Source organism: Fringilla coelebs, assembly GCF_963513975.1.
Source record: "Fringilla coelebs genome assembly, chromosome: 5".
NCBI lineage: Eukaryota > Metazoa > Chordata > Aves > Passeriformes > Fringillidae > Fringilla > Fringilla coelebs.
In genome coordinates, this window is record NC_140033.1 from 6,626,200 (window position 1) to 6,648,124 (window position 21,925).

The 21,925-nt window shown below is 43.2% G+C and overlaps 1 protein-coding gene across 1 annotated transcript in view; it reads left to right on the forward strand.

The window, feature by feature from the left end:
• CAMK1D (calcium/calmodulin dependent protein kinase ID) overlaps window positions 1–21,925 on the forward strand; it is a gene marked incomplete at its 5' end in the record, with an annotated part of 208,691 nt that overhangs the window by 123,496 nt on the left and 63,270 nt on the right. Inside the window, 1 exon segment of the mRNA XM_084206841.1 lies at window positions 6,268–6,342. Within this exon segment, the coding sequence (XP_084062967.1) occupies window positions 6,268–6,342 (75 nt within the window).

The following is a 21,925-nucleotide window of genomic DNA, read 5'->3' on the forward strand; positions in this document are numbered from 1 at the left end:
GAGGCACAGCATCCCACCCAGAGCTGCTCTGAACAGGGGCAATCCATCCTTTCTTTCCATAGTTTCATAGTTTCTTTTCTGTACTAAACTTTTCATAGTTTCTTACCAGGTTTAATCCCTCTTTATGTTGTTGGGTGTTGGCTTTTTTCTTTTGGTTTTTTTTTTTTTGTTTGTTTGTTTGTTTGGTTTTTTTGTATACTTAAATTCCCTTGATTCTCACTCCTAGATTTATCTTCCTCTTCTCTTTCCCATGGATCGCAGCATCACATGGGAATTGTAGGGTGACAAGTCCTGAATCTAAAAAATAATTAGCCTCTCTTTATTTGTATTTTTAATTCCAGACAACTTCTTTCTTTATAATAGCCCCAGAATATTCCTGAAATTGAACAAAGCAGTGGTGGCTGGAGGTGGCACCTGCCCTTGGTGCCACAGATGGAGGAATTTTGGGGACACATTGGGATGTGGGAGATGCAAGCAGCACATGGGGTTTGCCAGGATGGAGGGGGAACATCAGGAAAAATAGCAAATGTGATGAAAGGGAGGTGGAAAAGGTGGCAAGGGCAATTTTTCTTATTTCATATCAGCTTTCATAATGGGATCTAATTTGCTTTAAGTAAGTCCATGCTTTGATGTTCACTTTCAGGGCTTTTTTTCTTTGGAAAGAAGTAATGGGAACTGCTGTCACCCCATCCCATGTCCATGTCCCCTCTGCTACAGCCCCAGTATTGCACTATCATGTACCCTAGAATCATCAGTGAGCTGCATGTGCAGAGTTAATCAGGCAGATTTATCTATTGCAGGGTGGGAGCCACATGTTGGGAAGGGAGGAGTCTGGAGAGGGAGGACAGAAGGAAGAAAAGGTCTGCAGAGAAGTGGGGTTAAGATTCTCTCACTGAGGTAGGAAGGAGAAGGAATTGAAATAATATGGCCCACTGATTAAGATATTACCCTGGGATTGAGCAATCTTGGCCCTCTCTGCTCCATTCTCTCTGGTGATTACAGAAAAACTTGCAGTTTTTCTGCACAATGCTTCCCCTTCTGTAAAGTGAGAGCAGCACCTTTTAAAATAATAAATCCTGTCAGGTCTTGAGTAGATCAGACTCAAGTATTTCTGCAGGGCTGTGTGCAGGCATTTGGAGGCTTAGCAGAATGAATCCTCTGAACCTTTGAGACTCGCTTGGTGCTCCTAGAAGGGGATAAAAGTGGAGTTAATTAACCCATCCCCAAATCCCTCCTGATCCATGACCAGCAAGTAGCTGCTACTTCACAGGGCTTCTTTTTTGGCTCTTGATGTACCCAAGCATCCCTGGGAGGGAGGGAGTGTCTGCCTGTTACTCACATCTGGCACTGCTGATCTGCTTGCAGAGGAGTGGGACAAATTTGCTCCATCCCCATTGGACTTTGTGGTACCAACAAAACATTGTGATGATGCCACACCTGCTTGCCCAAACCCCAGGGTGTTACTGAAATGAATATTGTTCATCCTTGAAGGATTAATTACTGTGTATCAGGGCTGTAAGTGATTGTGTGCTCATGCTTTGAAGGGAAGAAAGGAGCACATGGATTTCTGTGTGAATTTCTGGAGTGAGTGGCAGAGGAGCAGTGATCTCTGCTGGGAACCCCAGCTGCTGGCTGCTCTGGTCCAGCTCCAGCATCACAATACCCAAATTTGTCTAAACTGTGGGTTTCACCCCAAGTAATCTCCATTATGTTAATTTTAAAACTTTGAATTCCATTTTCCTTTTAATAGCTTGTCATTTGAGAGTTCCTCCGAGTAGAGGAATGCCGTGCAGGACAAGCTGCTTCATTTGCAGGTGTGTGATGTGCACTTGACCAGAGTTATTAAACACTGCATGGCACCACTGCTGAGGCCTTGCTGGTGGTGGGGAGGCTGAGACAAAGGGGGGAAAATGCTTCTTCCCCTCTCATCATTCCCCTGGGGTGCAGCAGTGTCGGACTGACAGGGGTAGGATGGTTGGGACGGACGGATGAGAGATCTCTGCTGCCAGGTCGTGTCTCAGAATCTCTGCTGGTCAGAGTGACTCTGAGATACACACAAGCTTCTTTTCCCAGCCTGGCAGTCGAAGAAGGAGTCAGGATTTTTCTGTTCCTGTTCTCAAGGTTGTTTATTATTTGCTATCTATAACATTCTTTCTCCGACCCGCCGCAGGTCTGTCTGGCAGGTCGGGTTGAGGCACTGCCCGCCTCGGGGTTTGTTTTTATACTAAAAAACATGTGTACTTTATTTACCATAACTTCTCAATACCTACCATTTATGTTAGACACTGAGCTACTATTCTAAACTAATCTAAAAGTGCCACCATCACAGTAGAAGATGGAGGCCAGGAAGAAGGAGGAAGACAGGACACGTGCAGATTTTCCTATCTTGCTTCTTGAACTCCTGTTCTAAAAAACTCCAAAAATCTATTTTTCACTCTGTGACCAACTAACTGTTATTCTACTTAAACTCTCTTGACTTGTAATTCTTCATATAAAGGTTGGTAATTGTTTTTTCCAAGGGCTAACTCAAAGGCACAGGGGTCTTGGGCTCTGTGCCAAGGTCTCTGAGCTCCCCAGGCAGGGGCTCGAGCCCTCCAGGGCAGCCAGAGGGATTTCCTGGGTTCTGACAGTCGTGGAACTTGTGGTTTATTGCCAAGGGCCTGGGTGCAGGGCCCTGCCAGCCACAGCTTAGAGCAGACCCCAAAGAGGGAGACGGGAGGTAAAGAGAGAGAAGAAGGTAAGAGGGTGGTAAAGACGAGAGCAAAAGAGTAAGAGAGAGAGAGGACAAAAGAGTAAATGAAAGAGAAGCTCCTGTTACAATACCATAAATCTTCTTCTGTGTTGAATATTCTAATTCTCACTAACCAATCTAATACAAGATACAAATCCTATAGCATTTACATTCAGCCTATAAGAATCATTGCATTACCTTAAATATTACTTTACCTTACATTTACATGTAACCATACTGTGTTACATTTTAAACTCTAAAAACTCCTCTTTGGACCCCTTCTGCCAAGCTGGTAGGGTCTGCTCTGACCCTTGGACCTGTCTGCAAGCAGAGGGTATTGTTTCATCAAAAGGGGATTACCTTCAGCTGGCCACACCATTGTTTTCCAGTTGTTCAGTAACTAAGGTGTCTCAAAGCTTGCTTTCATTTTCAATCTCGCTTCTAGTTTCCATATTCTCAAAATCTTTTGCCAGGCAATCATATTTATAAGGCTTTCCTGTTTCATCTTCCCCAACACAGCACCACCAGCATTTGGGTGGCTGGTATGTACAGACACCACCTCCCAAAGGGACATCGTGCTCCAAATGCCATCATCCCTTTGAGGGATGCTCTTTGTGTCCTTTGGGGGTGGTTCAGCTTCTTCAGCTGTCTTCTCCCAGATTACACTTTGTATTTGCTGTCTTCCCACATGCTCACATCCTGCCCCTGATTTCAGGGGGGGACAGATGGGGTCAATGCAGAGGACCCTGCAGGGGTGGGACTGAGCCTTTTCTCGCCCTCTCTGTAGCACTGAGCAGTTTGTCTGCCCTGCCCTCCCTCCAGAGCACCGTTTGGTTTGCACATCAGGGAGGGGAGAGGAGCTGCAGCAGCCCCGTGCTCAGCCCTGCATCTCTGATCAGCTCTTCCCCAGCCTGTGCTCGCTGTGGGTGACCCTGTGTGTGATGGTGAGGCTGCTTTGGGGTGCCTCTGAGGTTTCCCAGAATTAGAAATGCAAAGCAGTAGTGAATGCATGGTGAAAACTGTGAAAAGTGCATATTATATGGCTCTGTGCAGATATTTACTATATGTATCATGTTGCATTGGTTGGTAGTGCTGTATTAACATTTTAATAGTATGGTAAATATAGTTTTGTAGTTAAAAGGTAACTTTTGTAGTTAAAACAGGAACTATGTAGGTGGGATATTTTTTTAAGAAAGGAATAAGGTACTCACACCAGATAGCAGCCACAGGGCACCTGAATCTTACAAAGAAAGAGAATTTATTGCTTCATTATCAGAAGAAATGAACTTCTTCCTGCCTTGCTCAGCCATGAAGATGCTGTCAGGATTCAGAGGAAGAAGCTGACACTGCCCAGACAGAATCCTTTATTTGAATGGAATTTATGCATCATGTATGAGGTGTACAAATATGCAAGAGGTTATTGGTTTTAAGGATTAATCCTCTGTTAACATGGGTCATTTTTTGGGTTTATTTTGCCCAGAAGAGGTACCCGGACATCTGTAACTCTTTGTTTCTATTGTCTCATACTGTCCTAATCCAAATTGCCCAAATTATTACTACTCTAATTTTATTGCTATTTTTATAACCATTTCATTATCATTAAACTTATAAAAAATTTTAAAGACAAGTGATTGATGTTTTTCACAAAGCCATACCACAGACTAAACTGGAGGCTTCAAACGTTACAGCAGATTGTTAGTGTTAAGCTGCCATCATCATGATGGTAGCAGGAGCACAATGAATCATGTGAATGTGTGTGGTGCATAAAGGAAAATGGATAAATAAATACAATAGTTTTCATTAAAAATCACTAATTGCTTGAAATGTCAGTTCTAACACACCTTCAACTAAACTAAACAAGGCAAACCTGCCCTTGTCCTGACTTACCCTTAAAGGGACCTGGCACTAGACCTGCACAGCAAACAAATGCTTCCAAACATTTGCTGTGTAATGCCAAGTGGGTGGTGTATTGGTTTCCTGTTGCAAATATTAAGAATTTAATTTGTGATGCAATCTACCTGGAAATTTTGCTAAAGTACCATGGGATTTTCCAGCCATTTCAGTAGGATGAAGAGCCAAGTCATGTGTTTGCTGCTCTAACATCCTGCAGTGTATTACATTTGAGTTTGCTTATTGTTGACATTAAATTTCCTGTGTGTGAAGGTCCTTGCATGAACACAGCTTTTGATGACTGATTATGGGCATAAATTCAGGTCAGTCATAATATTTCCAGTGAATTCAGAGGAAATTGAATTAGTCTCTATGCTTGTGGGAAAGATCCTGCTGGGCACAATGGACCTTCTGCTCTCCACATCATCACACAGGTGTTAGGATACTTGTGGCCATAGAGGATAAGGTCCTGACACATGATTAAGCATCTTAATTAAGCTACTTGAACCTAGAAACATGTAGAGAGTCTTGCATTTGCTGACAATGCATGTTTACTTTCCTTCTCAACCCATCTGTTGCTTAATGAGCGGCCTCTTAGAATTTTCCATCTTTCACATGCTCTTAAAATATTGTTTGGAATTGGTGTAATTAATGTTCTGCCCTGGGCTTGCACTGGGGTACTCTCTTCAGGATCTGCACAAGTTAAATATATCCTTTGCAAATTATTTGTAAACATTTAGGGAACAAACCCATAGAGGCATTGCTGAAGTAGCTAATTAGATCTGTGCTTGTAGAGATGATTTTTCTCTTTAGAGCTAATGTTTTGGCAAGAGGCTTGGTGGGAATGGTGAGGACGTAAAAAAGCCATGAAGACTCTTGCAGCTGGTGCACAAAGTGCTTAATGGTGCTGCAGGGAAATTCAGGCATCAAGACCAGGCTTAACATCAGAGCAGCAGGAATTTGGTGGGAAGGAGCATGGGGTTGTCATATGGCTGCTGATTCCCTGTACAAGCTTCTTCACAGGGTCAGATCCCTGCTTTCCCCTGCCTCTGTCACCCCCCTGCACCCTGCAGCAAAGCTGTCCTGGGAATTCAACCAAGCATCTTCATTCATCTGACACAGGGACTGAATACCTCCAGTGCCTCTCATCCTTACCTGTTACACATTTTGGCTTCAGGGATGATTGAAAGAAGTTTTTCTGAATAATAACTGTATTCTGGGCTGTGAAGCACTTTGGACAGTTTACTTTTGTCCAAAGGGCCCTAAGACTACAAGGATTATCTGGTTCTATCCCCTTGCCATGGGCAGGGACACCTTCCACTAGACCAGGCTGCTCCAAGCTCTGTCCAGCCTGGCTTTGAACACTTCCAGGGATGAGGCATCTGCAACTTCCTTGGGCAACTTGTGCCAGTGCCTCACCACCCTCACAGTAAAGAATTTTTTCCTAGTATCTAATCCAAATCTGCCCTTTCAGTTAAAAACCATTATCCCTTGTTCTATCACTACACATCCTTGCAAAAAGTTTGTAATGTCGAATAAAACACTGACAAGTATTGTGTAAATAAAAATAGCTCTGTGTTTTGCAGTCATGTGAAAAAAAAAATGAAAATCACTATTTCATCTTATCTCATCTTGTATTTTTTCAGGATCAAGCATGAAAATATAGTTGCTCTGGAAGACATCTATGAGAGTCCAAACCATTTATATTTGGTCATGCAGTTGTAAGTACTGAACCTAATGAAGTCTTTATATCAAAGTTGCCAACTCTTCTTGCTCTGGTTTTGCTCTTTAACCCAAAAAATGGGGTATGTAGGAGGTATTTGTCTCATGTGCTACAGACTGCAAAATCCCTGGAGGGTGGTCAAAACCAGATCTCTAGTTGTGCTGTGCTGTGTTGTTGTAAAACTGGGAATTAAATTGTTTTGTGACTAGTCTCACCCAAATCAAACCAGAGTGGTTTTGTGAGATCACATAAAGAAAAAGAGCAGAACAGACAGGGCAGGGGAGTGAATTACAGCTGAGAAGAGCCAGATGTGCCATAGGGAAGCCTGGAGCATCTGACAGGCAGCTCTAGGGTTAAATAGCTCAGGGGAAGCCCTTGGGGAAAATGCTGGTCCCTTGTCTGTTGGTAAGGTCGAGGGAGGCATGGTGATGTCCTCAGAAGTTGTTGTGTTGGCATTGTGGGGAGAATAATATCCTGTAAATTCTTAGTGTGTTTTGTAGCCCTACATCTCGGTTCAGAGTGCTGCAAAAGGACTTGCACAGGAACATCAGTGTTGTACAAATTCCAGCAAGCCAGCTGGACTGTGGGAAGCACCAGTTTTGTGATAAGTTGATTTACAAATCCTTAGTTTTGTTTAATGTCTTCAGAAAAATAAATAGATATTATTCCTACTTATTATTAGCTTGTTTAATATAGTGTAACCATCACTTCTATAAAATACTTGCATCCAGATATTTGGGTTATCTGAAATGTAGTTCTGTAATGAGAGGTGACACTGATTATATCTTGGTATCAATTTTTACTTGCTCACAATTCAACACTTCCTAGGGAATTATCCTTTCTGTTATAGCTGTACTTGCAAACCCAGGCAGGTAATTTTCCTGGCTGCTCCAGGGGGACACAGGTCCACTGATGCCCAGTGGGGTGAGATGCCCAGCTGGAGCAGCAGCCAGAGCCCATCAGCAGCATTTGGGGTGGCAGCTCCAGGCAGTGCCCAGCCCCAACAAAGAGCTGTGCCTTGTGTTACAAGATAGACCAAGAGCACTAAACTGAATGTAGGGAATAATTTTTTTGCACTTTTTTGGGAAAGTGCTGTGTTATCTCAAGGTGGAGAGGACAAGAACGCTCCAGGTTACTCAGGTACTCACCCTGAGTACTCAGGTTACTCCAAGCCAGGTACTCACCCTCATCTCTTTGGATGTCACATGGAGGATGGTGCAACCTCTGCACTGCTTCTGAGTGTTCATCAATAGTTAGGCTGGGGATCAATTGGTTTCAAGAGGGGGGTGGCAACAGTGCAAAGCCCAGGAAGCTCAAAATCCATTTTGCTTGCCTCCTTTCATGGATTCTTGTTTGGGAGAAGGCATGTATGGATAATCTCTTGTTTCCAAGGTAACACCAACTTGTTGATACAATGGCTGTGAACCATTGCACAGCATGAAGTATCTTATCTTTTTGTTTATATTTCTGCTCTGATTATTATTAGATTCCCTGTGGGTTTTTCAGCTTCTCATTTTTGTGTATTTCTCCTAAACAATTTCTCCTAATTTTGCCTACCTTTAAAACTTGGGTTCTGTGGAGCAGAAGGGGTTCTGATCAAGCAGCTTTGAGAAAGCCGCATTTAGACTAAAAAAAAAAAAAAAAAAGAAAAGGTAAAATCAGGGCTACTCAAAGATCAGTGTCATGAGCACAACAAATCTCAAATCTATTTGTCCTTTTCCCTGGGTCATTGCTTGCAAAGTGGACTCTAGCTAATACTTTCCAAGGATTATTTTGTGATGTGGACAGCATTTTCATTACCAAACTTTAGAGCACTCCTGGCTATGTTGTGGAAAATTCACATTACAGCCCCTGAGCATCTCATAGCACCTCTGTGGGAGAAGTTTTTGAAGGCAGAGCAAGCCTCCCTGTTTATGTTTGTCCTTGAGTGCATCTCCTTTTACATGAAAGCCATGCTTGTTAGCAGGCCAGCTTGAAGGATAAATATCACACCTCATTTATTCTGTCAAAGATATGGGCAAGTAAAGGTCTCAGTGTCTGTGCTGGAGCTGGAGAGAAGGAGGTTAAGAGGCAGCTGTCCATGTCTACTTGACACTTAATTTGTCCCTGCCAGTCCCCCTGGGAGTACTTCCAGGGTGGTGTAGCTGTTGGTGAATCTGCCCTGTGTGTTTCCCAGTATGTCCATGGGGAAATAAGATCCCTGGCTTTGGTTTCACCACCTTGTTTTCACATATATTGTGTACAAGCCATCACAGATCTGTTCAAACTGACACAGTCCTCTTAGTGCAAGGTAGACCAGAAGTCCAGGTTGGAGATTGCTGGATTTGACAGCTCAGAATTTCATGTGCTGTTTCCAGGGGTTATACAGTTCCTTATAAAGGGCTGGGCTATTTTTTTCTTTATTTATTTTCCCAAAATGCAAGATATTCCAACTCAGTGTTTCTAAGTTTGGCAAGGTTGTGGATGACTCCTTGCTGTCTTTGACTCCCGGCAGTGTAGCTCAGCTTTGGTGTGAGGTGGTCACTGGTGCAGCTGCAAAGCCAAATACAAATGTAGATAACCACTGCCTCTCCTCTGATGACTCTGCCAAACTTTTGCAGGCACTATAGAAAAATACAGTAGAACATTTGTCATATTTCCATGAGGATGATGTGCTTTCCAACCAGGAAAAAATCTGGTCCTTCCCAGGCTTGGATTTCCTATAGTAACTGTTAAGACCTACACAGGCAACAAAGGCAGAAACTAAAATGAAACTCTGAAAGTTTCATTCCTTCTGGATACTGCTTGAGATTTCCTCAGAGGATATTGTAGAAGAGAGGGGGAAATAAATTGCTTTCAGTAATAGTTTTATTAAACAATTTCGGTTTTATAGTAAGCTGTGTTAAAAAGCAGTTATAGGATTTTTGGTTGCTGTTGGTGCCATTTGGTAAGAATTACCTTACTGTATCTTACAAATGATCTGCCTTATTTCACCTGTCACTATAGGGAAAGATCTTGATAATCTGTTGTGGTTGGTGATGTCAGATACTAATGTTTCATTAGCATAATCAGCCTCTTTGGGTATTGATGATTCATTTTCTGCATGCTGGAAAATCGTGCATAAAAATGGATTTACATAAACACATGGAATCTTAGAGTTATTTAGGTTGGAAAAGGCCTCAAAGATCATTGAGTCCAACCATTAACCTGTCACTGCCAATCCCACCATATCTACACATCTTCTAAGTACCTCCAGAGATGGTGACTCCACCACTCCCCTGTGCAGTCTGTTCCTGTGCTTGACAATCCTTTCAGTGAAGAAATTTTTCCTAATAATCTAATCTGAATGTCTTTTCCAGCTGAGTTTTGTGGGTCCATTTGCAAATGCTTTTTCTGACTGTGCCTGTGTAGATCAGAGCAGATTTCCAAGGCTTGACTGATTTCATCTCTATTGTTCACTTGCATTGAAGTGTGAAGCAGCAGAGTTTGGTTTCCCTGAGATTTTTGTGTAACCTGTGCTAGTCAAAGCCACAGGATCTGAGGCTGTTGCTTCTCCAGCAGAATATGGGACTGTGTTAAAAATCTATTAAGACAGTAATTTTCTTTTTCTCCTTTATTCATCCATATTTGTTTAAGAAAGGTAGGAGCTTAATATTTTTGCTATCTCTACTCTTCTATCTCTACTCTAGTTGGTTGAAGTTCACCCAATGGGTCAGAAATTGCTGAGGGCTGGCAAGTTATGATGTGGAGTCACTGCCTCACTGCCTTTGGAAAACAGGCTAAAAATGGGTCTAAAAGGCACCTCCAAAACATATGGAGCAGCCCAGGGTAGTGTGCAGCTGGGTAAGTAGTGGTCAAATCTGAAGACCAACCTGTGAGTTTCATTGCAATTTTTTGCAGAGTCAAGAATATTGACAAATCCAGAGGAATTTCCACCAATACAAGGATCTAGTTAAAGAAAGTGAAAACCTTAATGCCTGTCTGGTATAGTGCTCCACCTCTTTGGAGCACCTGAGACCTGAGCCCCTTGTCAGGACTGCTTTACCTAGATCCTGTCAGCTGCTGTTTCTGGTTCCCCAAAGAAACCAGAGTATTTTCCTGTGTGATGTCTTTTGAAGCTTTGGCGTCTCTGCTGAGAACAAGGTTTTAGAGTGAACATCCTGTTTCACCCAACCCTGAAGTACTTCTCCTTACCTTTGGAAAAAACCCAGCCCAGGCTGAGCCAAAACCCCCAACCCTGAAGTTTTTCCAGCTTGGTCTCTTAACTCTGATGAATTATTCAGATGATTTCTGTCACAGAAAAGCTGAGATGACGGAGGCTCCTTCCTGCCGGGTGCAAGTCACGCACTGAGGAAAGCTCTGCCCACAAGTTTGCAGGCTCAGAATCCCAGTATCCCATTCCCATCAGCTCTACCCTGCCAGACACAAGCACCTCATAACCCTGCAATGCCTTGGGAAGCAGCTCAAACAGGCAGGTACTCACCAGTGGTAAAATCTGCACAAGTTTTTTGCTATTACCGGAACCACTTTTGCCTTTCAACTGTTTTGCTAATAAGTAAGCAGAGTGCTACACTGTGATTAAGAGCTGAATTCACTTTGTTTTTTGAAAGCCCGATGCCTGAGTGCACTCTGAGAGCAGCCGAGCGTGAGCTGTGCATGTAAGTGACATTTCAATGAAAATATTCAGCCTCCAAGAAAAACAAGAGACAATGGAAGGAAGTGTTGTGTTTGCCAGGTTCCTTACGGAGTCCAGCGAGGGCTCGGTGTGTTACAAAACAGAGATCTGCATGCCAAGCCGGTATCACATCAGGATGCTAATTAAAGCAAAACACAGATCTGCCATGCCACATTCCTTAGGTGAGGCTTATTCCCCTGCTTGGGGGGTTTTTGTGTAAGCTTTATGCAGAAGAAGGAACAGAAGGAAATCTCTCTGCATTTGCAATGGAATTTATATCATAGAACCAAAGAATGATTTTAGTTGGAAGGGATTTCAGAGATCATCCAGTTCCAGCCCTGTGCCCTGGGCAGGGACACCTTACACTAGACCACGCTGCTCAAAGCCCCATCCAGCCTGGCCCTTAACACTTCCAGGGATGAGACATCCAAACTTCTCTGGTCAGCCTGTTCCAGGGCCTTACCAATGGATGCTAAAAGCATACTGGGCTCTTCAGGAGCAGAAAGGTAGCAGTCATTAACCCAGTATCAATTTGACATCTTTTCCTTGGTGGAAAAAAAGATTATTCCATCAGTTGGGTTACACTGGTCAGTGCTAAATACAAAGGAGGATATCCTCTTTTCCAGTGACAGGTTATAAGCAGACTAGAAAAGATTAATATTGGGGTAGAGATCAGGTCATGGGCAAATTTATTGGTAATAGATTAATAGACCACAGATTGACCACCAGAATGGCTTTTAGACACCTGTAATCATGTGGATTCTGTGTGACCCTGAAAGTGTGAGTGTGCTTATTAGCTAGTCCTTGCTGCCCTCAGCACTTTTCATTTTTCTTCTTGTTTTTTCTGGCTGTGGCAGAACTTTTGGTAAGTCCTAGTCCCCATGTCTTCTCCAAACACAGCACCCTTTCCTGAGCAGCAGTCCTGTTGCTTCCTTGTGCTTCAGCTCTGGCTAGGACCAGGCATTTTAGAGTCCCTGGGCAGCAGCCCAGCCTTCCTACAGCAACAGAGGAATGGTGAGAGTCTTCTTCACCTTGGAGACTACAAAAAACTTTCTCATTATGCCTTCCAAAACCACTTAGAAGATTCTGTCACCTTCAAGAGTTGCAACATCCTTGTTCCAAAGCTTACACTTGTTATTGTTACCTTAGTCAAAGCATCCCAGTAAGGACTCATTAGCAAGGCAACACTATGGTTTGGGGTTATTTTTTTCAATTGAAGTGACATGCTCCTCCTGATGGAGAGTGGTTTTCTTTTCTCCTGTAGCCTTGAGAATAAAGAAGTAATGGAGAAAAATGTTCTCATTTTCATTGAGCAGACAGCATTATAACATTGTTTGCTTTCACAGAAATGCGAACAGTTCAGATGAAAAGGGATTTTTTTCTTTTAAGATACCTATTGTTGCAAAGTTGCTGTTGTCAATAGAGAAAACAAAGGATTTGGCCAAAATTCAAAATAAAACTTGTTCTAATGTATTAATCTTTAATATAAAAAAAGATTTGAAGGTCCCATAAATTTGTTTGTTTCCCTGTGTTGGCGATTACAACAGAGAGTTATTTGTTGTAATGCCCACTCCCCAGCAAGGGCTGGTACCAAATCCTTAGGGTGGCAGTATGTGCCTTGATTGCTTTGTTTTTTTATAATAGCAGTAGGTTTTGGCAGCATCAGCCTGAGCTCCTTCCTTCAGCCCTGCAGCAGCTGCCTCACTAAATCCCCATTTAGGGCTCTCTTGGGCACGGGGGTGTGCCTGCCTGGGTTGTATGGCTTGGTCTGGAACAAGCAATTGAAGGGGCAGCAATACAGATCTGCCACTAATCCTGTATAATATCACTGCTTCCCTGAGAGCAGGAGTGAGGCTTTTCTCTCCAAACAGCAGGAAGGTGGCTATTTAGAGCCCTAGCAATTTTCTTTCCATTTTGTTGGCTTTGGATAAGCATCTCCTTCCTTTCATGCTTTGCCCAGAAGTTTCACTGCTGGTTACTTGATGTTCACATAGTCACTGAATGAGTCTTTTAGATTTAGTTCTGCTTCTCTCAGCTCTTGGTAATTTACACTGTGGTGCACCAAAGTCAATTAAATAGCTGGTGTTTAATTCAGGTGGAAGGGGCTTTGCAGCAAGGCATATAATAAATGTTAAATCCATATATGCCACAGTGTGAGAATTCATTATGATACAGTGGGATCTCTCTCAGGCATGGCGTGGAGTCATTCTGATTAAATGGTTATACTTATTTAAACAGAAAAGGCTTTTCATAACAACCTGCAAAGCTTTGAAGTGAAATAACACGCTGTTGAATCAAGATGCAAAATGAACGTGGGCGTTCCCAAGTCCATTCTTTTACGTGGAAAACATTTTTTAAAGTTTTCTTCTGGAGGAAGGTTCTACAGGCTGTGGTGAAGGGGACAGTAGGAGCCTGGTGAGTGCTATGTGTCAGTGTGTTCTTGAAGACATTCCATGATTCTGTGGCAGAAAAACAGGCTCAATTTCCCAGGCATGCTCATGTCCCACCTCCAGCCGATGTTCCAGGCTGTGCAGTCAGGTAGGTGACTCTGGTCAAGAGTCTGTAAGTGACTCCAGAGTCAGTGCTGGGCTAACTTGTACCTTCACTTGCATTGTATTACAGCAGGTGATGAGGAGCATGATCATCCCATTGATATTCACACAGAAAGAAAAGATCTCTCACTACACATTTTTTCTGCATTGCCCCAAAATCTCTACATAAGGGTGTGTGGTGTTTGTGAGGCCCCCAGGATGAGGTGAGAGATGAGAATCTGACTCCAAGTTCTCAGAAGGCTGATTTATTATTTTATGATATTATATTAAAGAATACTATACAAAAACTATATTCAAGAAAGAGAAGGATACAGACAGGCTTAACAAGAATGATAATGAATCTTGTGACTCTCTCCGGGGTCTGACACAGCCTGACTGTGGTTGGTCATTAAGTTAAAACAATTCCTATGAAACCATTTAAACAACCACCTGTTGGATAAACAATCCCCAAACCCCATTCCAAAGCAGCAAAACACAGGAGAAGCAAATGAGATAATATTGCTTTCATTTTTCTCTGACTCCTCTCAGCTTCCCAGGAGAAGAATCCTGGGCAAAGAGGAGTTTTAAGAAAATATGATGGTCACAAAAGGGTCTATTTTTAAAGCCAGGTTGATTCATACAGATTTCTGTGGCTGGGCTGGGTGTCAAGGCCTTAAACAGGAGAATGTTAAATCTAGATTTATTTTTTTTTTGTGGAAATACAGGTTGCTGTTTGAAACCCTGTTTTGACTTCTTTTTGCAGTACTGTGGGTACCTCCTCTTACAGAAACTATTTTCATAGGTCTGCAGAAATACTTGCCATAGGTTTCTGCTTTAAACATTCTCCCTGGAAAATTATTCAGTGGAAAATGAATGTGGAGGATTTTGTGGTTTTCTTTTTTCTTTTTTTTTTTATTTTCCTGAAACACTGGTTAGGTCTGCTGTAGCCAAACTTTTACTTTTTTAAGCATTTTATAGAAAAAGAAAATACTGTTGCTGGTGAAGCCCTTCTTTGATGCGTTTATAGAACATGTGCTCATTTCATTCTGATTCATACCACATGGTTATATCTTAGCCTGTAAAGGCCATTTTTTCCTCTTCAATTGGAAGAAAATCGTGTTCAGAGACCCAAATATTTATGTCATCTTTTCCCTTCTCCAAGACAAAATTCCCATTTGGGGCTGTGTGCTCCTGGCTTAGCTGAAAAGGGCTTTCTCTACTAGTTCTGAAGATGGTTTGGGGGAGTTTGGTGTTTATTCTGTCTAATTATTCTGTTGGCAAGGAGCATTTAACCACCCTGTAATTGTATTTTCTTCATCCCTCACTGATGATACTCTAAGGAGCACTGATATCCATGAGTGAGACGTAGTGGAGCCTTTAAATGTCCAGATGTCCCTGAGGAAAGAAGATACAGTTCTCCAAAATGCATTGTAAAGAAAGAGTCAGAAACACAGTTTGAAATCCACTGAAAGAGAGCTGAGATTTTAAGACCTGCCTTAGCATAAACAGAGGCAGCATTACTGAAAACTGGGCTTGGCATCTGTAATATGAAAAATCAGGTAGAAAATTAAAATTCGTGCAATTATTTTTCTCTTCTGTAGGGTTTTTGCCACGAAAAATCTGCTGTGAGTCTCTTGCAGCTACAGAAAAGGGGATATTCCTTCAGGAGAACACAGAGCTAGGCATCCATTGTGCCATGGTTGTGATGCTCCTTGTTGTGATGGTGATGTCAGATACACTCAGTCCTAAAGGGCATGGTCACCCTGGTGCAAAACATTGCCAGTGCCATAGGACAGGAGAGGTGGAGCCATAATTAAGCAATGCAGAGCAGAGAGGAGAGAAATTACCTTGCTCTGATTGCTCACTAGGCTTCTGTGCTAGAGTATTTATCTCACTGCAGCCCAGGGTCTTTCCCATCCATTAAAGCTTGTTTTTCTGTTAGCATGGAGCAGGGCCACTTGCAGAAAGTGCTTCTGACATTTTGCTTCTTGGGGCTGAAAGCTCTCTGCCAGAGACTTTTAAATCTGCTCTTTTCAGATGCTTTTGAAGATGGATTTGCTGTAGAGAGGTTTTGCTTCCCATTGGTGCTGTCCTGCCCTGTCTGAAGGGTGGTGAGGGAAATGTGGGTTAGCTCTCTGTCACTGATGGTTGTGTCACCAGACAAAATGTATTTTAAAAGGAAAATTTCCTAGAGAAAAGCTTTTTATTTTGCACTCTCTTCCTCTGCAGCCTAACATGGTTGCAGCTGGAATCCCTCTCCTTGCTATTGACATGTGAGCACTGTCAGGAGAGCCATGGCAGCTCCTAGAAACAACAAATGGGGAAGGAGCATTCCCCTGATGTGTGTGGGCATTTATTTTATAACAGGATGGGAGTGAGGAGAGCTTGTGACATGTGCAGGAGGGCTCATGCCTGCAGACAGGGCTGCTGCTGGAAGAGACTCACACTAAGATGGAGAGAGGTGCTTTTGAACAGTCTCTCCTTTAATCCTGGTCCCACCTGAGCTGAATTAACTAAAGAAACGTGCTAGTACATTCATGGCTGTGTATGTTTGAAAGTTTAGAGCAAAAAGGCAACAGTTTGCACAACACCACAGGTAAAAAAAATGGGAAGGAAAGGAAAAATAACAAAATAACTGATGAGCTGCTGTCTTTTCTTGGCTGAAGGTCTAGAGCTTCTCCCTGGCCTGAACTTTCTCGCAGCATGCTGTGAAATGTGGCCAGGTGATAGTCATACAGTAGATTTCCCCCTGTGGCTGAGCTTTCCTGGGTACAAGCCTGTCCTCAGCCCACTCCCCTTGGCCTGTGTCTTCATCCCAGGGGTTTCACTGCAGGCATCCCTGGTCACACTGGACATGCTGCTCCCCAAAACTGCAGCAGCATGGTGGGCCAGAGACATTGGAAGCTTTTCTTGTTACTGGTCTCATGTTCTGGGAGGACAGAGTTTATCCTGGTAAACAAATTCTAATATTCTTCTCTAAGCTGAAAAATGTAGCAGAGTGGGTAAAGGACAGGTCTTTTTGTCTATGGAAAAATATTCTAGCCTGTTTACCAACAATGTGTAACAGGAACCAGTGGCTGCTGCTCTTGAAGTCTTGTGAGGATGTTTTTGTGGTTAGAGCACACAGTTCTGAAAATCTGGAGTTCTTGTCTTACTCTGTCATGGTTTACATTGTGGTCTCAGATCACTTTGTCTTTTAATTTCCCTGCTCGCAGAGAGAGAATACCTTCCTAATTAATTCTGGGTAAGATTAATTGGGTTTTTGTTTGTTGGGTTTTTTTCTCTTGAGTCAGTGCTGCTCTTTGTGGAGTAAGTTGTTAAAAGAAATAAGAGTTCTGGAGTCTGGCCTCTGGTGTTGTTCACTGAGGAGCACTGTGGTCCTTCTGTGCAAAAGTGAATGGACTTGTTTGCTAGGACCTGTTGACTGTTTTGAAAAACCTATTCAGGCATGCCTTAATCCCACGCTCTGCAGTAGCTGTGCAGTGGCTTTATCCCTCCATCCCATCCATGTCTGGGCAGAAACCTCCAGCAAACAGAGCCCAGGCTGTCTGGTGACTCAGTGTAACAGCATGACTGGTGTGGCCATCATCATTGCATAGATTTATTTATCCTTATGATGTAGGTATGTGGAAATCTCAAGCAGCAGATGTATGACAGCCAGAGTTAAAAATCCACTTACATAAAGCCAGGATTTCACCTGCTGTGCATAGATGTGGGGGCAGCCAAATGCATCATGCCATCAATGGAGGGAAATAAAAAGAATCATCAGTTAAAACCTGGTAAGGAAGAGCTATAAAGCAGCAGCTTAAACCCAGGCTGGGTAGAAGCTGAACAGCAGTATCCTGAATTTTAATGTTCATTTCTTTGTGCTGCAGGGAGGTGGAAGTGGTTATTGCAGATATGGGGATGTGGGAGCAATGTGCCAAAGCACGTGGTACAGGGGGCTCCAGCACCTCTGCTCACGCTTCCCTGTGCAGTGTGACTGGATCTGTGTGGAGGCAAGGTGTGTGCTGGGTGATTTGGGAATTCCCAGTGTGCCTGGGTGCCCTCCAGCTCAGAAGGAAAGTCATCCTGTGTCTCGTCCCCATCTCTCTCTTTGTACATGCAAAGGGGTAAACTCAAGGTGATGGTTGTCCCAGGATCCATTACAATAATAAGTAAGATAACTTATAACAAGTTATCTTACTTAGATAAGTACTTACCTAAGTAAGATAACTAGTTAGCAGTTCTATGTTTGAAACACTTACTGCCCTAAATAATAAACACCAGGAAGGGCCTTTGGAGAAGGGTGCTTGGGGCCATAAGATTATATATATATAATAACATATATGTATTATATAACACATAAGTGTAATCAGACCCACCAGCCCTGCTGTGAAAATTGTCTGGGTGTGCTTGGCCATCATCTTCCCACTCTGGGGGTGGATGTGAATGATCTTTCTGACTCCTATCTGTACCAGTAAATACAAAAGGTGTGCACTGGTGCTGCCCACTGAGCTGTGTGCAGGCACTGGCCAGGAGGAGGGCTGGCTCAGGGGAGTGTGCCATCAGCTCTGTCACTGTGGGCAGTTGGCTTTTTCTGTTCAGGGACAGACCAGGCACAGCCTCCAGGCCTCTGCCCCTCCTTTGGGAAGTGAAAATCACAGCCTTTTTTGCCATATGTGGATGCTGTGACTATAAACATGTTAAACTCTATGAAGTTTTGAGATAATAATATCAGTTTAGGCATGTAAGTGCCTCGGACGAATATATTGTGCAAACACCAAGTGGATTAAAGTACAACTTCTGCACAATGATATTGCTTAAAGGCTGCTTTAGTTCCATTTCAAAGGATTTCTCAAAATAAATCGTCTGAATCCTGCTCCCTCTCTGCAAAAAATATGGACACTGTCACCAAAAAGCCATTAAAAGAGAAAAACAAAGCATCTAAAAGCTTTCTCCTGGTTTAAATTTTTAGATTTCAGAGTGGGAACAACTCCATTTATCCATTAAACGTTGGTCTGGCACCACTCTCCATCACCCTGTGGCACAAATCACTGCACCAAGAACTCCTTCTGGCACGCTCTTTTCTGAGCTTTCTGACACAACTCAAGCTTCAGCCTCTCCACAGTCTCTCCACTGGCATGGGGGTCACATGAAGTGGTTTGCAGAGTCACATTCTGCCACCTAATTCCCACCTGTGGATGCCAAAATTTATTTAGCCACGGGTACCTCTGCTTGGTGATTCAGTCTTTCCCAAGGGCAGGACAAGGAGGAGAAGAAATGGGAGAGGGAAGCCCAGCTAGCAGCAAGAGAATTGGCTCTGTGGCAGGAGAATTGCCTCTAGGTTTGAGACGCTGTCTGGTGCACCCTCAGTCATGCATACACCCTGCCATGCAGCTGTGAATGCAAAATTTACTTCCTTGATGTTTACTTAATCTACAGCCTCTTGGTAGTAAATTATATTCATTGCCTCCAGTTCCTGTTCCTGCGGAATGGTTATTTGCAAGGCAAAGGAAATACGTACTGGTTTTATTCTGTTTGGACTTTGAATGCATAAAATTGTCCATTTTCTTTAGTCTGAAGACAAAAGTGCCCTTTAGAATGTTAATATTAGCATTGTGTTCAGAAAAAAACCTTTTTTTTTCTTCAAAACCTTACTTCTCGTGTAATGGCTCATTTTAAAGAATGGGACATTCTTTATGGTTTTCAGATAAATTCCTAAACCAGGTATCCTACTTCCCTTCATCTTGAATTCTTACTCAGCAGATAGCATCAGATTCCAGGGTAGCTTAGCCTTGCACAATTAAGCTGTGAAGCCTTTGCCCTGTAGAACTCACTGGTACAGAGAGGTGAAAAGCAAATACAGTTTCTTGTAAGGTTTTACTTCTGGCAATATGTTCAGAATTTCCTTTGAAGATTCTAAAATTTTATTTTCTGGCAAGTTGTAAAGTCACTGAAGGGTTTGAATCAGAAGGGACTTTTTAAAAATTATCTAGTCCAACCACCTCTGCCATTGAGCAGGGACATGTTTCATTAGATGAAGTCACTCAAACCTCCATCCAACCCGACCTTGAACACTTTCAGTCTCTTAATTACATGTCTGAATGTGTGGTGAGGGCTTTGCCTTGGCTCCCACAGACACAATGTGATGGTGTCAGGCCATGCAGGGTGTTCCAGCCAGGCTTCTGCAGATGAATCATCTGAAGGGAGGTTTTTGAAGGACTGGGCTCTTGCATTTGATTCACTCTCCTTGGCAAGCTGAAAATAGTGTGCATTGTTCTCATAATCCTTAGCAACTTGAAAACTGCCATGAATTGAATACATTTTAATCTTCACCTACAGCAAGGAAATAGGCTACTTCAGTTATTCCTGCAGTTCCTTAGCTAATGTTAATTAACTGATGGTTTTGTATTTTTCCAGCAGTTTTCTAAACATTTCCCTTATCATTTCAATGAGTCCTTTTCAAATTATGAGGCATAGTGAATTTCTATCATGTGCATTAATAAGTCCAAGCAATATGTTAAAATATAACTGTCCAGGAAACAAAGACCAACTCCCACAATCTCATAAATCATAGATTACCAAGATTAGTAATCCCCTGGATATGATTTTTGCAGGGAAGTTGTTAACAGTTGTGTTATAGAACAAAACCAAACCCAGGTGAGGCTGAGGAGTGGTACTGCACATTGGTGGAGTTGTGGGTTACATACAGGACAGAGACCACAGACCCAATGGATTCTGCACCAAATTCTGCACCAAATTGATCTGGATGACTGAATTTCATCTTTGCCTATTCCAAGCACTGTCTTGAGCTGCACTTTCTTTATTTCCTCTGAAATACACTCCTCAGTTTATTTACAAGTAATTTGGTAGATGGCTTATGTGTGGTCAGATAAATTGCTGGAAGCCCTGGGTTGGTCACTTTCCTGTGCTTAAAGGTGTAAGTGATAAGGGTTGTAGTAGACCTGGGAAGATCAGCTCTCAAACACCCAGGACAAATGACCACAGATATTGTCTGATGCAGAGGAAGAACCAAATGTCTGCATTAGGGTAAATTTTGTCTTCAAAAACAAAGGAATTGTTGTTCTTTGGCTGTAGTGATCTGGTGCTCACTATCAGTTTTCTGGAGGAGTTACAGTTGTGTCTTGAAACAGCCCTGACCCGGTGATTTCTGCTGTGATCTGGCCCCTGGGCTCACCTGTGTTGAGCAGAGACTTCCCTCTCCTGTCAAAACTGCATTAGGCAACAGGCTGATGAAAATTCACAGCCATCAAACCCTCTGGGACCACTGGATAATCTCATTTCACGTCCAGCAGGGAATACTCTCTTCCTTTTACCTCTACTTGGTACATACCAAACACCTCAGAGGGACCTTTGAGGACTCTGTGGAGAGATTGGAAGCCTGGCAGAGAACAAACAGGACTAGTGGGATGAGGATGGTGGCAAACAGCCCTGATCTGCTTTATGTACCCAGCCAAGGAGTTGGTACAGGCTCTGACACTGCCTGGGGCTTTCTCAGCCCTGCAGAATGCAGAGGCTCTGTGTCCATGCTCACATCTAGGGGCACAACCTGCTGTGGCTGAGTTCACCTGGGAATTTCCTGCTAACTTTGATGGAATCAGTCCTGTAGATGAAAGATTAGGTTTTGCCTCTGAAAAGAGCTGCACTAATTAAACAAACAAACAAACAAACAAACAAACAAACCAGCGTTGCATGGGATGGTAGAGTGGTTGTGATAAGCTAGGGAAGTAAATACTTTGGTGGACAAAATTTGCAGATTAAAGGGCAGGAGTGGACCAAACCTGCTGCTTGCCAGGAGGAATTCTTCCCAGGCCTGTCTGCTTCAGGCTTACAAAACAAAGAGAGCAAAGGGCTCATTCATGACTCCTGGGCAAGCCAAGGGCAAACTTCACCTGCCCTGCTTGTGGCCAGGCTGCTCTGCTCCTCATGTACATCCACAGCACAGAGCAGGGGCCCTTGTCTCCTTGAGGCCTCAGATGATGCCATGATGTCCCTCAAATAGGATCAATATGCTGCTGGGCATTTTCCAGGTCAGAAGCTGTCACAGCATGAGGAGGACCATGTTGCAGTCCACTTTCACAGCATGGCACAGAGCATGGGGCCAGTGTGGGAATCTGGAGTGTGTTGGAGAGAGATCTTGTAGTGATCCAAACCAGAGCCAGGGTGTGACCTGGGAGGGAATCCTTGAACCTCATCCATTCTGTGCCAAAGTGAGTGCTTAGGCTCATTTCCTGGCCATTCTTTGGTTGGCAGATGTTTGGTTGGCATCTCCCTCCAAGCAGAGGGAGACCCCAAAGTCCTGACAGGATTGGCATGGTCAAATCCTCAAGGAAATCCACAACCTTCTTGAGAGGACCTTCATGCCTCCCATCCCAGTCAATTTGAGGACTGGG